This window comes from Alnus glutinosa, chromosome 7 (genome assembly GCF_958979055.1).
Source record: "Alnus glutinosa chromosome 7, dhAlnGlut1.1, whole genome shotgun sequence".
Taxonomy (NCBI): Eukaryota; Viridiplantae; Streptophyta; class Magnoliopsida; order Fagales; family Betulaceae; genus Alnus; species Alnus glutinosa.
The window spans coordinates 279,539-296,122 of NC_084892.1; the positions used below are offsets into that span (position 1 = coordinate 279,539).

Here is a 16,584-nt window from a genome sequence, read left to right on the forward strand (position 1 = left end):
ATTTTTCACATTTTTAAAAATGTGATGCCTAAAGATCTGGATTAGTCGGCGTAAGTAGACATTAAAAATGGAAAGTAAGATTCAGACAAACAAAAAACAAAAACCCTGAAGTGTTATTAAGTGCGTGTAAATGGCGATATATCCCCAGGTGAAGTTACAAACGCAAGAGGAATACCAAAAAACTCGACAAGAATATGGAAGTCCCATTGATCGGAGGAAGAGCCTTCATCTTTATTAAAAGCAGGCAGCCATGCATGGTCTCAGGCTTCCCAACCCCGAAGTACTGTAGCCCGTGCAACACGGTTAACTCCAAGGGTGAAGGCTCCCATGCGAAGATCACAGTTGTGAGTCTTGCACATCTCCTTCACATCTTTGAAACCTTTGGTCATGTACGTCTTCAGCTCATTGTTCACTTTCTCCTCATCCCACATGAATCCTTGGATGTTCTGCAATCAATAAATCCCACCCAAAAACTATCATCACCATATAAACCAACCCAACATCTTCTTCAAAGCCAGTTTTATGTTTGGAATGAAAATGCAAAATATAAAAAAAATATGTGCGGAAACTGGCCAAGGCAAAAGAGAAGAGTACCTGAACCCACTCAAAGTAACTAACTGTAACGCCTCCTGAGTTTGCATATATGTCTGGGAGGATAACAACTCCTTTCTTTGACAATATCTGCAAACAATTTCTATGAATTACGAGGTTTTTCTTTTATAACTCAATATATTTTATTTTTCTAAAATAAAAATTAAAAATGCACTAACCTCATCAGCTTCTGGGTCAGTTGGATGGTTAGCTGCTTCAATAATGAATTTGGCTTTGATTTCATTTGCATTTTCCCTTCAGTCACGCAATAATCAACATTAATTAATACCCAAAAAAAGAAAATTAGCTAATCTTGATCATTAAAGGCAAAGTAATTAGTGAAGATGGAAGGAAAACAATTAGAAACAAGATATCTGCAAATTAAAGGTATATAGGTAGGAAAAGAACCTGTTGATGACACCTCCAAGAGCAGCAGGGATGAGAACGTCACAGTCTTCAACTAATATTGACTTGGGATCAATTGGATCACCCCCATTGAAACCTCTGACTCCTCGGTTTTCTTTGGCATGCTTGAGTAGCCTTGGGATATCAATTCCTTTGCTGTTTTTAATGGCTCCAGTGATGTCACTTACAGCAACAATCTTCCCACCACTCTCACTGATCAGCTGGGCAGCCCAGGACCCCACATTTCCAAAACCCTGAAGACAATATATGATGATGACAAACTTCTACATCTACACGGGCATCATTCGACAGCATAAAAAAGATGAGGGATTGCAGTATGGTATGAAAGGTGCACCTGTATGACAAACCGTTGTCCATGGATGCTCTTCCCATGCTCATTGAGAAGAGCCTCTGTTGCAAAGAGCACCCCTCGTCCTGTTGCTGCATCTCTGCCTAGAGATCCACCAAGGTCCTAATTTATAAAAAGTGAAAAAAAAAAACTTAGGAAATTTAAATCACATCCAGGACCAAATTCTTTGGAAATCGGTGATTTCATGGTGCATGGGTTGCATAAAAACCGTAAGCAGGATATCTCCAAAATCTCCTCTTGGTCAGCAGAAACTTGTGTTCATATCATCAGGCAAGTTGGAAATGTATAAGAATCATAGCTACAATTGGAGGCAGAGATGGATTTTTTTTTTTCTTTTCCCATATATATAGATACTTACAATAGGTTTTCCAGTCACTACTGCAGGTGAGTAGCCATGGAATTTGGAGTACTCATCGAGTATCCATGCCATAGTCTGTGGACCTGTTCCCATATCAGGAGCTGGAACATCTGTGTGAATTCCAATAAGATCGTGTATCTTTTGGGTGAAAACTCTGGTAAGTCTTTCAAGCTCAGAGATGCTTAATTCCCCTGGATTACATCCTATTCCCCCCTTCGCCCCACCATATGGGATATTTGCCACTGCTGTCTTCCAAGTCATCAGCTGTGCTAAAGCATTCACTTCATCTGGGTCAACCTGCATCACCCATTAAAAAGCATCCCCAAAATAGGCAAGCAAGTAGCAAATTAAGAATAGTGATTGTCGGGCAGAAGTGGACAGAAATTTCAAATTTGATTGGAGAAGCTCAAAAGAAGAAAGATGTAAACAAGACAACCTCTGGGTGGTATCTGATTCCTCCCTTCATGGGGCCTCTAGCATTGTCATGCTGGACCCTGAACCCAACGAAAGATGCCAGAGTGCCATCATCTTTGGGTATGGTACACTCAACCTGTCTCGCTCAAATGCATTGAAAGAAGCAGAGTCAAATAAGGGAAAACAGAGCAAGTCATTTGAACAATCATACTACTGATGGACATGAAAAAGTTCTTGAATTCTCTTGATCCCTTTTGTTAGTTTTTCTTAACAGAATAGCAACTGCATTTAGATAGAAAGACATGAAACATCAAAGTGAAAAAATGCAGTGGAAGAGAATGTAAAGAGGTTTAATGATCACCTTGATTTCTCTAAAAGGAATTAATAAACTTCTTTCGAGCTTAGAGTCCAAACCCAAAAGCCGAGCAGCCAGCTTAAAGTTCCTATTGGTTGCCACTAAAGCGTTCATGATTATCTCTTGCAGATGCAAATAAGGAAGATCAATCAGTTTAAGTCACATTTCTCATTAGAACAACCTATATATATATATATATATATATATAAAACAGTTAGCCCAAGTCAATATTAAACAACAATCAACAATCAATACTAATAGAATATGTAAGAAAGATCAAAAGCTTCTGCACTTCCAATCAGAAAAAAAAAAAGAGTAGCTTATAATATGCTGCATAATGAAAGTTGAAACCAGAGAGATGTAAATAATTTGCAGGCAAGTATCACATGCACTGTTTCTTGAATCTCACATTACCAATACAAACATGTAACGGATAATATGTATTTTATTCAGTCCAAGACAAATATTATTAAACTATTTTGTCTTTCTTGGTATGCATAAGATTTTCAAAATATTTGGCAGAAAGCAAAGCATTGAAAACGCTTGTGCATCACGATGTGCTAATAAAATGCATTGGCTTTGACGCCGGCAAGTTATTTGAATGATTAGGATCATTTATAATTATTAGTCCAAATTTGAAATAATTTGAACAAGTAATTGTGATAGATCATTTATAAAACTTATTTGACCATATTCGGAAAAATAATTCTTAGACGATCCTAGTTAGTTGTTCACACTGCCGGAAACGTGATTGATATCTTGCAACTGGAGATTAATTAATATAAATAATTTTGGTTAGGATTAATCCCATATGTGGCACACCGGAAACGTGAAGATATATATTTAAGTTTTAGTACAAGATATGTGATCTCACTTCCAGCACATATGCTGGATATACTATTACCGTGACCCCTGTATTTGAGCCCTAAAAAATTATAAGAAGCATAAGAAGGCATTCATCATAGGGTTGTTATTTAACAATTTCTTTTTGAAAAAAAGAAAATTTGACATTTTCAAACCACTGGACTTGCCTATCCTAATTGCTCATACTGTGTTGGATGGAGATCGGGTGCAATGATTTGTTTGCCTTGCATGCAATACGGGCAATTCATATGAGAGGGTACCGGTTTATGTGAGAGGGCACTCAAATTCCACTTGGTCAAAAAAATACTTCACGCACCTATACGTTTAAACTGTCCAAACACCAACCCCGACAAGATGGACCGGACACCTACCCAACGAGGTGGACCGGGATACCCTCTCACATAATACAAACAGCTCATCACATATGCATCTATATTTACCAAAATTAAACTGAAAGGGACAATATATTTTGCCTACGGAGTAGTTTTTTTTTTTTTTTGGGTTTCTTGATATTGTGGGGCACAATCAGAGGACTGCTGACGTGGCACAAAGCAAAGCAAAGATGCATGTACAGGAAACACATGACGTTTCTAACAGTGTCTGCATTCTAAATCCATGAACAACCCAAACAGGATATTTAAATAGACGGAATAAATACAAAAGCCCCCCCCCCTCCCCCCCCAAAGGTCACAAAATATCCCAGGACTCTGCCAGAACAGCCAAAAAGTCCACCAAAGGCCACAAACCAAAGGGCTCTCTTTCTCTCTCTCTCCGTTTGGGTTTGGATTGGATATAAATTTTAGCAATTTTATTGTTTAAATTATTAGCAATTTCAAGAGTAAATGTGAGAGGGTCTTATGGGTCCGCCTACTCAGCCTGCTTTTTTATTTGAGCAGATGGACTTCATAAAAATTGTCTCACATTTATTGTTCGAATTGCTATAGCAATATGAACAACAAATTGCGCACTAAGATCCTTTTGGATATGACTTTTCTCGAAAAAGAAAACAAATAAAGTAGACAAAATGATGACCAAAATATATAAAAGTTCCATACCGAGAAAGAGGCTAGGGAGTATGATTGTTTTCAACCTCCTAATTGATCAGCAGCAAAAGATGAGTTGGATCCTGGACTTGAAGCGATGGAGATTGGAGGGGTAGATGCATGCAAGATAATATAACGTTATAGAGAATCTAGGAATATAAATATATACGTGTATATAGCTAGTAGGTAAACGAGGAATGAGAATCCAATTCCTGAGGAATCCAAGCTCCAAATCCCCTGCAAATTAAACCCAGAATCTTGCAGACATATATAAGGAGAAGGTATGTACAGTGGAAGGGATGTGACGGGATCACATCAACGTCATCCAACATACTTTGTTTCTCAAAAGAATAAGATACCCTTTGCCACACACCAAGCATCAAACTGATCACCTTCCATTAACACACGCACACAACTTTCTCAATTGGTCAAGAGAGAGAGAGAGAGAGAGAGAGAGAGAGAAGCAGAATAAGCAGACGTGGACACGCAAAACACTAGCCAACTAGCCATACCCACAAATTAATGCTTCTAAAGAACGTGCAATCCAACGCGATTCCCATACCATACAACCATTGTTTTTCCATACATAAATAATGAAGCTAGACCAATGATTAATTAACTAATCTTTAATTCGATCCATCGTTGCTTTTATTCTTAATATTTTATGGTGGGTTTTTGAAATAAAGGGATTTTTCGGCAATTTTACTTCACATTTATCTCGTGTTTATTATATGAATTGCTGAGAATTCGAATCCGATTTGAATGCATAGCAAATGATAATTCAACTCTCTTTGTGAGTAAATGATTGGGCATTTGTGTGCGCGTATGAGAGATATGATTCATTGGATTATTTAAATCTATGCTTTTTCGGGTGTCTGTCAGCCAAAAAGATTACACAAAGGAGAGGAAAAAGTTAAAGGAAAACTTGATTAATAGTGATGTGGTTTAGATGACGACAATTTATTGATCAACTCGTCTTGATTGTATAACAATTTTGCCTTTGCTCTCGGGTAGGTCATCGACATTTTGAATCACGGCTCCCTACGTCATTTTCCAAAAAATAAATTAGACAACACATGCCTTAGAAATATATAACAATGTAACTAAAAGGGTGGTGACCGACCACTCTTTGGGGGTGAGGGGATGACCGACCACCCAATCAAAGAGTAAAACGGTAATCGGCCTTTTTTTAAGGAGTTGATTGTTTAACTATCTTTTTCTTTTTATACAATTTTTTTTTTAATTATTTATTTATTATTGATGTGGATCAATTTGGGCTATTTGTTTATTTAGAAAGAACGGCTTGAATTTCACAGATTGCAGGTCCAGCAATTTGGAAGTATTGCATATCCCCGCAATTATCCCGGAATTATAGGAGATTGCTTGTCCGTAATCCGTACGTATCATAATGGCAGCCTTTCCCACGACGAAGGGTCTTTTTAATTTTCAGTCTTCTTTTTTGACCATCACATATATATATATATCACTCAATATGCCGGCCGTTGTTTCAAACACTCCAATGCATATTGCATGTCATGTTTTTGTCTAAACTCAAAGTGGGTTTCATTATCTATTGTAGAAACAAAAAACATGATTCAATTATGAAAAGAAAATGATAATTCTCACTAAAGCGAGAATAATATGAATTTTTATATATTTATTTATTTATTTTTATGGCAGGGAAACGCTACTAGAAAAGAAAAGAAGAAGTAATTAGACATATGGATTATAAGCTTATTTGTAATCGGTTTATTGTCTCAGTAAATTTCTATTAGTAATGTTAAATCATTAATTAGTATTTATCTCAAAAGTTTAAATTTGAGATATTTAATTGAAATTAAGAGCAAATTAGTGAGTAAAAGTTCAAATTCATAACCTTTGTTAGGATAGGCTGATGCTAAGTTAAATAATCACTTATTCAAAAGACTTAAGTCGATTAAAAATAATAAATTTAATAATTTAATTAAAGGTTCAAAGAAGAAGAAAGCCTTACATATAAAGTCATGACTTAATCCAACTGTCAAAATCCTAAAAAGTAAAAAATATTAGAAGGTTACAATATATAATATATATCACTTCAATTGTAGGTTAATTATGATGATCGATTCTCATGCGTACAGCATACCTCATCCATGTGTTATAGACACACTACCAAAAATGAGGAAGTTGGACATGCAAAAGTCCCACCATGCCATCAATATCTATATCCAACACTTTTGCATGGATTTATATATATATACATATATGTGTGTGTGTGGGGCTATTGCCTCAATCATATTCAACCTAATTATTCTGAGTCTCTGGCTTTGCCATTAATTCTTCTGTTGTGGAGGGGGGGCAAGGAGGACAGGGTGGAGGATGCATGTGGGAAAGAACATGGCTGCATAGTCATGACCCATGACAAATAACTCTCGATCACTTTCGCATATATGCCATGCCCATCGATCCATGTTTTTTTTTTAATTTATTGTCTGCTTAATTAAAATGCTTGTTGAATCATATATATATATATATATAGTGCATCCCTTTTCACTTGGAAAGCTACAGAGGCTTGAGCGTATTGATCGATCATGACACTTACGTATTTATATTGGTGATGAACTGATCATGATGATGGTAGCTTAATCGAAGAAGATTTAACATGGTTAACGTGGTCCTTAGAATAATACTTTCCCTGTAAAAGCATGGAGACCGACTTGGTGTTCTTTATTTTGGAAGAAATTAAAGACACTGAAGCCAATAGGAATGGAGAGTGAAAAGGCTGGATTCCACCACCAACGTACTCCTGTAGGTCTTGTTCCATTCAAAGTGGTTAATTAATTAATTAAGAGATAAAATGATAAGAAGCCAATGTATGTTTCCACCAATGCCCAACTCTCCCCTCCATTTAGAGAACCTTCTTGCTTGCTACCTCAAAGCTCACTTTATGTACAAATTTTATAAAGTTTGCAATCATATATGCATGTGATCGATACTCAAATCCAATTTTTAAAGATTTGTTGTACCGATCGGATATAATGCACTAAAAGGGAGAGAGATACTATAAGATGTTAACTTCGATCTAAACCATCATTGAGCCTAACGATGCTTGCATCTGATTTGTAGGTGCTTATTAGAGGCTATATTTCCTATATTAAAACAAGACCAATTATGGCTTGCGTCCCGTGTTCTATGTATATATGTAAGCTATTGGGACTGCCACGTCAACAATCGGAGATCGACTAGTACGTAGCACCCCATTTTGTGTTTTGTGTGCACTAGGATATATATTACACAAACCAAGGCCTTCAAACAGTATTAATTAAGCACATAAATTTTACAGTTCGTTTGACCTTGCGATTTTGCAGGCAAAAAATGTGTTTTTAAACAAAATCGTGTCAAAACCAAACGGCTTTTAATTTGGCCATTTTTATTTTTATTTTTTTTTCAAAAAAGTTATCATTTTGCATTATTTGGCTTATCTCTGGATAGGTGAGTATACATGGTCATGGGCAGTAGAAAAATATTCCAAGAAATCAAAGAAATTGATATGATGTTTTAGTTCCCATCACTTGGGGGGGGGGGGGCACATACATGAAATCTATTCCCCATTCCATTCTTCGTGGGTCAGAACCCACTTAAACAAGTTGGCCGAATAAAGTGACTTGTAGGTACCCAAAAAGCTACATCCTTTCTTTTTTTCTTTTCAAATTTGTCTTTCCCTTCACAATTACTAAATCCAAAACTGCAAGATCCAATTGGGCGGAAAACTTTAAATCCTTGTTATAAGGAAAGTGTGTAACAATCCAGAAAAAATGTTAGCTATATTTTTATTATTAATTCAAAAGGGCTAGTTAAATTACAATTAATTTTTTTTTAAATCATTTATAAAGTTTAATTCTATTTAATAAAAAACCAATATAATACTTATTACCCATAATTTTTTTTTTAAAAAAAAATCCATTCACTTTACATGAATTAATTAATCATAATTAGAATATTACAGAGCTTTAACCCAAAATTGCATAGGGTATAGTGGGGGCAAAAGTATAGTGACAAAAGAGGAGGCCACTAGAGACAGAGAATCGTTGATGGAATTCCATCTCACAATCTATAACATACCGCCTCCTCTGCATTATGGGCACAGGAATCAGGATAGATTCCCTACCACTTGGGATTTATTTTATCATATATATGTATATGCACTTGCAATTTTTGTCTTCTGCATACCTAAAGGCTAAAGCAAGTCAAAGTAAACAACGTTTTCCATACAATTACTTTATCTTTATGTAATGAATTAATTAACTTTGTTATCCTGCCCTTTAAATGAGCTTCACATTATTTGGGGGTAACACTTACTTTTTCTTAAAATATGGTGACGAAATTAAGTCACAAACGCTTAGGGTATTACGTACAGTTTTTTTTACAATTTCGTTACAAACAAATTCTGTCATATATATAGTTTTTTGGGTTAAAATTTTTTGACACGATTCGCAAACTCGATAGGAACCAAACATGGCATTATCGAGTTAGGTTAAAGAGATCCGACATATCTAAACACAACCCGATCTTGATACGACATATTAGTACTTAAACGTTGGTACGTAGCTTAATTATCAATTATCATGCTTCACATATATACTTGAAATCATTACAAAACAAGAGATATATTCTTTGCAAGCAAACAATATTCTTTTCCCACGAGAACTTGTTGTATCGTCATTGTCAAAAATTTATTCCCGTGGCCTTAGACATATTTGAAAGCGGATCATTGACAAAAATTTTGGTCTAAGCCTATGTAGTCCCCAAGTGGCCCAATTTTTTTGATAGGTCTCATCCTTGCCGCGAAAGCAAGCCCATCATGTTAGGTACGTTCCTCATTGGATACCGAGGTGAAGCTTCTTTTCGGCGGCTCCAATCCAACCATTTTTGGTGCTCATTTTCCTGGAGTGATGCTGCTTTTGGATTGTTGCAGTAGGTTGTTCGGTTTCAAGATTGCCACTTCACACTGCCTCTTGTGGCAGCCGATCTAATAATGGAGCAGGCCTTCCATTTTCAATAGTTGCACGCACCCCTTTGTTTGTATTTTATTTGTTATAATCTCTTTCATCTTCCCTTTCTGTTTGAATTGATTAGAAAAAAACAGAGGGCATGGGTTGTGTATATAAAGACCAATAAGCCGCCCAATCCACGAACACGAAGAACGATTCACATTCAAGATGTGCGCATGACAAGCGGGAATCTTTTTTATTTGATACGGCAATAATCACCAAGGGCCAAGGACAACATTTTCACTATAAAAATACCAATATTTTTAAAATATTAATTTCACAATTTTTTTTTTTATTAATTTAAACTTTTAGAATTCCCACATGAGTGTTAAAATATTAGTTTAAATAATTAATTTGTCTTTTTTATCAGCTTAAACTTTTAAAATAAATAATGATTTAACAAAAATAATAATACCCAAAAAGCATGGACGCGTAAAGGCTTTTTTTTTTTTTAACAAAAGGAAAAAAAAAAAAAAAAATGTAAAATCAAACGCGATCATCTTAGTTAATGATTTTGACTCTGGGCATCTTTTTAAGCCTATATTGTTAAGAAGTTACTGACCACTCCAAAGGGGAAGAGAGAGTGGATTCTGAAAAGCCCAAATATTGAAAGTCTAGGCCTCATAATAATGGGGCCAAGCCCATTTAGTCTGTCATCTCTTCTGCTATCTCAAGTCAACAGTCATTGCCAACCATAAATAAAGTCAACGATGATCATGGCACCTGCAAGTGACAGGATCCGCATACTCCCATAAAATTCCCTAATAAAAATAGAATAATGCTATTAATCTCACATTTATCTTATAATTATTTCATTTTACTAATATGGTATCGTTAATCGGTCCATAAATTTCTTATTTTTTTTTTTTTAACTAAGTAATACTATATACCATACTTTTATCCCACTTTTTTTTATCTCATTGTACTGATGTAGTATTACCAATTAACCATTTGATTTTTTATATTTTTTTTAACCATGCATTTAGTCCAGAGTTGATTGGTAGTGTTATATTAACAAAGTGAGATAAAAGTAGAGTTTCTAGCATTTCTCTTTTAACAATGGCTAACCAAAAGGGTCGATTAGCACTACCACATCGACAGGGTATAAAATAATGGTGGGATAAAAATGTAATTTTTAAAATTACTCATGAAAAATGACTAAGACTATATACCATATTTTTATCTCACAACTATTCTACAAAGTTGATATGTTAGTCTCAACTAATTCTTAATTATTTATTTATTTAATAAAAACTTACAAAAAGTCTAATTAGAACCGTGAAGTCAACATTAAATATGAACATTTCGTGTGTACTTATTGAGAATATAATGAATACATCCGAGTTGAAATGAAAATGTCAAGAATAGATGTTTGATATTATCTTGCACACACGATTTGTGTCCCTTTCGTATACTTATTGACAATAATTATTACTTTCGTCTCAATTTAGTATGGGGATTCCTTTCAATTGGGAATTTTGACAATTCCAACCGGGTGGCTAGGAGCTGTGAGAGTAGAGATAGAGCCACTAAAGAGCTTGGGGCTTAACGCCCCCTAACTAGAGCTGTAAACAGGTCGAGTTTAGGTGGCAGTGCATGTCCAAACTTGACTTATGTAAATTTATCACGAACTCGAGCCACTCTCGAGCTCATTTATCACAAGCTCATACAACGAGTTTTAAAAATTAAAAATTAAGCCCAACTTAGCTCAAAAAAAGAAATACCGATCTTTTGTGATAAAGTGATCCAGTTACCATTAGTTCCTAATCTTTCTAATTTGCATTATTATAAATTGTATACTTATAAGTTAGAATTTAGGAATTATGTAACATTATATGACTATAATATATATATATATATATATATCATATTCATATGAGTTAGATCATGTTATATAATTTACATGATTAGATCATGCTTAATTACTTGTCATTCAAAATAAATCTTGTTGTCTCTTGTTAATATAAATGATAATTCATATGTTTATTACATAATTTACATTATATAATGAAGATACACTATGTCCTATCAGTATATCACCTAAATTCTAAGATTTAGTATCATATAAATGAGCGAGTCGAGTTTTATATGGGTTTGTATCGTTTAATAATCGAGCATATTTTCGTGTCCACGAATAGCTTATTTAATAATCGAGTTGCGCACGAGTAGAACTTTATCAAACTGAGTCCGGGGGAATTCACGGGTAGCTTTACTTCGTTTACATCCCAACCCCCAACCCCCAACCCCCAAGGTTTTCTAAAAAAATAATTTACTCCTAATTTTTTTTTTGTTTTGTTTTTTTTTTTTTTTATAATTTGGCCCCCTCAAGTGGCAGAATCTGTCTCTGCCCTTGTGTGAGAGACTGTTATGAACATTTTATAATTGAGAAATGCTAAAAATACTCATAGTACACAACAAGTGCACTACCACAAGGCACCGTGGATCCCACCTCATTGTGCCTTGTGGTAATGTGCTTATTGACTGTTGTGCACCATGAGTGCATGTATCATTTCCCTTTATAATTAGCCATCATCACTAGCTCGGGTTAGCTTGGGACCATTAGATCTAGACGATTACTACCTAGTACCAAGTCTTTTTCTTTTTTAATTTTTATTTATTTATTAATAATTAAGATGGGTTTCAATTCCACTTTCCCTTAGAGCACTAGTAGCAGTTACCCTATATTGGTTCTCTTCCCTATATTTAGGGAAAATTTCATAAAAAACATCAAAAAACCTCCCACAGCAGATGCCCTATATTTAGATGAGGGGGTTGGGAATGAATAGTGATTCCCAATGTATACATGTCTACTATTCATTCCCTATGTATTATTTTAATATAAAAGAAGTATAATTAATTGATATAGGGAAGAGAGAAAAAGTAGGAAAGAGAGAAAAAGAATAAAATAAGAGTAAAAAAATAATATTTAATTGATATAGGGAAAGGTAAGGGAATCTATTGTGGGATATTTTTTTATAGGGAAGTAAAAAGTAGTTTTGTTCCCTAAACATAAGGAAAATGGTTGGGAATCTGCTGCTAGTGCTCTTATACCCTACATAAACCGCAAAGAATTGGTGCACGTAGCTAGCCGCCTACCATTGACATTGTAAACCATTGGCCGATAGGAATACCAAGTCAACAAAGCTTTTAGAAGCTTCTAATCAACTATGACCAACAACGCGTTTTCTATATGTATACATATATATATATATATATCCTTTATCCAGCTATGGCTTTTCCCTATTTTTGTTGTCTTTGTTTTCAATCAACCCCTTCCTCTCTCTCTCTCTCTCTCTGATTGCCGAAAACCCATCAAGGTTTTCTTCCTTCCAGGCTTATCAAAGAAAATGTGTCCCATGAGGTTCCTCTTGGTGTTTTTCTCGGCGATTTTAGCAGGATATTTTGCATGGCAGACGGCTCGATCTTCGCCTGAGACGGACAAGATTTTGGAGGACTCAACGGTTGAAAAGACATCAATGAAAGATAAACAAGAATTTGATGTGAAAAATGTACGGAATTTCCTTTTCTTTTTCTTTTTTAACTTTCAACTGCTTTCTTTCTTTCTTCCTCTGTTTATTTGTCCTGACTTAGATGTTCTTCAATTGCAGACGATTCAAGACGGGTTCTGGGTATTCGTTGACATGGCCAGCGGGAGGTACTTATGGAGGAATTTGAGGGACATGAGGAACAACGAGAAAGTAAAGAGCTGCTAGAATTTGATCGGGCAAGTAATTATGAGTTTTCTTCTGTAATCAATCACCACTGTACTAGAGAAATATGCAATTTTCTTTTGTGAGGAAGGAATTTGGGTTACAAGGAATGTATATGTTTAAACCTCACACATTTCTGCAATTAGTGAAGTGTCAAAACTTATTTATTTTATTTTATTTTTTCAAATGCACATATCTTTTGCTTTTGAGGGTAAAAAGATTGGAAACTATTAATGATTAATACAGTTGGAACAGGCACACATTGTTCCAAAACCAAAGAAATGAAGAATCCAAAACTTGGTCCAAGAAGAATTTCAGCGTCTGATCTGCATTTCTGCACTATTTATTAAACCAGTTGATACTGGAGTTCTATTAAATCATGTACAACAACATCAGCATATGTACAACACTTTCTAAAGAACAAAAAAAAAAAAAGAAAAAAAAAGAAAGGAAGGAAGCTACAAACTATTACAAGAAGATGAAATAGCAATCGCAGATTTAGTTTAAATCAACCTGTAGTTTCATAGACATGTAAAGAAGAGTAAGAAGAGCACCCTGTGGAAGTGGTGCATACCTTGCAAGATTGGAGCCTACCCACATCGCTACCACCACCAGAGCAACCACACTGCTGCTGGTTTTTCCACAAACCCAACTTGCAAATGAGAGGCACAAAGTCAGCAAAACGCCACCCCTCCCACCCAAAATCCAGGCAATTACATAACCAATCTTATACCCCACATCCAACTTCCTGTCAAACAATGCCATGAGGCTACTAAAGGTGAGAGACAATCTGGATCCAAAAGTCTGCAATAAAAATAAAGATAGAAAGGCAGATCTAAGCACTTCGGTGAAGGGGCCTCTCTCATCTGTATTTCCTTCTTCAACCACCTCATCTGCTTCATCACTGGAGGAATACTCCTCATTGACGTTATACCGTTCCCAATATCTCTCATATTGCATTTTCCGCCTCAGTTCAGCCCACCTATAAATCCTTGCCCTGTCTTCATATTCTGGGCTGTGATTCCATTTCTCTCTATATGGCCTGCCAGTATCTTCTTGAAATTTTAGTTCTTGGTCATACTGAGTCCTTGTTGCTTCATTAGATAGCACCTTTTAATAGGATAGAGGATGCAGAAATATTGTAATTAAATTTTAGAAATATAAGCCATCAAAGGTGTTAGAATATAATTTAAATGATTGAATTTATCCCTTTCTATCATCTTAAGCTATTGGAATAAGTGGTGGTTTAAGCCATCAAAGGTGTTAGAATATAACAAAAGAAGTTTTAGGAAAAAGAGTTATTATTTTTGCACAATTTGAATGTGAAAGCAATTGTTAAGACATATCCAATAAAAGAAAGAATAATCTCAGTCAATGGTTTTTGGTTAATTTCAATATTCAAATTTTTCTAAGTACATCAACTCTTTTCTTCTGGTCAAAAAATAAAAAGAAATTGTTCATATCTTCCACACTAGATTAACAAACCAAGTTTTCAGACACCCCATGAATACTTTACAACTTGGAAGCAAGTCAAAAATTTCTCCTACCCTTCGAAAGTATTTGCATGTAGTAGAGATAAAGAAGGCAATGAGAGCAAATCAGAAGAAGTTTCTCAACTTTGATTCATATATATGTAAAGCACTTAATTGGAAATCAAAAAAATAAAGATGACTAAGGATTGCTCACTTCGTATGCACGATTGATGCTCTTGAACGCTTCACCAGCTTGCGAATCCTTGCTCACATCAGGATGGTACTGTAATCAAAACATAAAAATAAAGAAATTAAATCTCAATGTTTTGTGCCTCTCTTAGCTCTCTATTAGAGAGTTCACAGAAAAGCTCATAAATTTATCTGGGTGAAACTTCCCAACCACAGAAGATTCAGCAGGAAGGAGTATTTCAATTCAAAATTCTGCACATCTAATAACTGACCTAAAGAGATTCATATCTGTTCTTCCATTCATGCCTCTCAATCTTCGAATGAAGTTCTAATTACAAAGATGACTTCGTCCTTCAACTGCAATTTGATGATTGTGTGATTGAGAGCGAGATAGAGCGTGTACCTTACGGGCGAGAAAGCGATAAGCCCGTTTGACGTGAGCGGAGGTGGCGTTCCGTGAGAGCCCCAGCACGGCGTAGTGGTCTTCTGAGCCGTTGATTTCGGCCGCCGACGATGAGACTACCAGCGTGCGGCGACGTCGGGGTCGGGTTGTGGGATTAGTTGAATCGACGGCGGAGGAGTAGCCGAAGCCATAGCCATAGCCAGACCCAGTCCCAGTGCCGGTGGAGCCGTTGATTGGGACGGGTCCCACCAGCAGGAGGTGCGCCTGCATCATCGCATTCCCCACCTCCGTACTGAGGTTGGTTTTGGGGGGTGAGGACTGCTTTTGTGTCACTGGTGGTGTCATAGGAAGAAAGGAAGCTGCTTCCCATTGGGCTGATTGGGCTGGGGTTCAAAGTTGGACCTTTCTTTTTCTAGTTTGATGCACCCGGCCTGCACCAATTTTCATTTTATTTTTTAATTTTAAGTACAGTAAAGAAGAAAGGAGAATTTCTTTTTTTAATAACATCAAAGGTGAAGGAAGAAAATTAACAGGAGGAAGGAGGACCCTTCCCGCATATGGGGATGGTCCGGATGGAGACCAGAGAAAAGAGGGAAGGGGAGTAGAAGTTTACACTTCTGTTATTCTTTCGAGTTTCTTAAGAAGATGAAGATGAAATGAAGGCAAAGATTTAAAAAATTATGGATGAAATCCTTCGGTCTTGAACGAAGCCATTATGTTAAAGGGCTAGGGCTATTATCTGAGTCACATTCTATAATGGAATGAGCGAGTACAAGGAGATACCGCTAACAACATGATCAGTAAAGCAGTTAAAGCCTCTTCAAAAGTTACGTTAGATCACAGATGAGACTAACGAGAAAAATCACTTTGATAAATGATAATGCGGCTTTCAAAGTTCCAGCAAACAATTGTTAGGACTAAGAAGGTGTCCCTAATAACCATATCAAAATTTATCCTAAAATGATTTGAAAGGGGGATGCCATTTTTTCAAAGGAGGAGAGGACTTAAAGAGAGAGTCTCTTTTGTGGTATAAATATATGATAAACATATATAAAAGTTTATTGTTCTGAAAATATTTATATAATATTTTATATTTACATGCCTGAATTGGGGCCCTCTTATTTTTCTAAATTTTGGAGCGTGAAATTCCACCTCATCACATGCATGGGAATATGGGATGGACAGACACCTCCATTCCATATGATTAAATAATTTGTAATAAAAACAAAGTCAACTATGAGTTGAAAAATCCAAAGGCAGAAAATTTTAAATAAAATAATTTATTGTTTGATTTCTTGTGTATTAAGCGTGCGTGAGTGAATGGGAGTTACCAAAAGGAGTAAAGCACACATGAATGGCCTATGACAATGCTATTAAATA

The 16,584-nt window shown here is 35.7% G+C and overlaps 3 protein-coding genes across 3 annotated transcripts; 1 reads left to right on the top strand and 2 right to left on the bottom strand.

The window, feature by feature from the left end:
- Window positions 1–88: 88 nt before the first annotated feature.
- Window positions 89–4,647, bottom strand: LOC133873144 (glutamate dehydrogenase 1). The gene is made up of 9 exons (XM_062310873.1): window positions 4,413–4,647; window positions 2,500–2,615; window positions 2,161–2,274; window positions 1,725–2,021; window positions 1,352–1,468; window positions 1,000–1,250; window positions 771–846; window positions 595–681; window positions 89–446 (listed from the first exon to the last, which is right to left on the bottom strand). Exons 2-9 carry the CDS (start codon window positions 2,605–2,607, stop codon window positions 261–263), a joined length of 1,236 nt encoding a protein of 411 aa, XP_062166857.1. The 5' UTR covers window positions 2,608–2,615; window positions 4,413–4,647; the 3' UTR covers window positions 89–260.
- An 8,015-nt stretch (window positions 4,648–12,662) lies between these two features.
- LOC133873765 (uncharacterized) lies at window positions 12,663–13,327 on the top strand. Its single transcript, XM_062311519.1, has 2 exons — window positions 12,663–12,939; window positions 13,039–13,327. Exons 1-2 carry the CDS (start codon window positions 12,778–12,780, stop codon window positions 13,141–13,143), a joined length of 267 nt encoding a protein of 88 aa, XP_062167503.1. The 5' UTR covers window positions 12,663–12,777; the 3' UTR covers window positions 13,144–13,327.
- A 292-nt stretch (window positions 13,328–13,619) lies between these two features.
- LOC133873763 (uncharacterized) lies at window positions 13,620–15,538 on the bottom strand. The gene is made up of 3 exons (XM_062311518.1): window positions 15,205–15,538; window positions 14,827–14,895; window positions 13,620–14,250 (listed from the first exon to the last, which is right to left on the bottom strand). The coding sequence occupies exons 1-3, from the start codon at window positions 15,475–15,477 to the stop codon at window positions 13,639–13,641; spliced, it is 954 nt and encodes a 317-aa protein (XP_062167502.1). The 5' UTR covers window positions 15,478–15,538; the 3' UTR covers window positions 13,620–13,638.
- Between the last annotated feature and the right edge of the window lie 1,046 nt (window positions 15,539–16,584).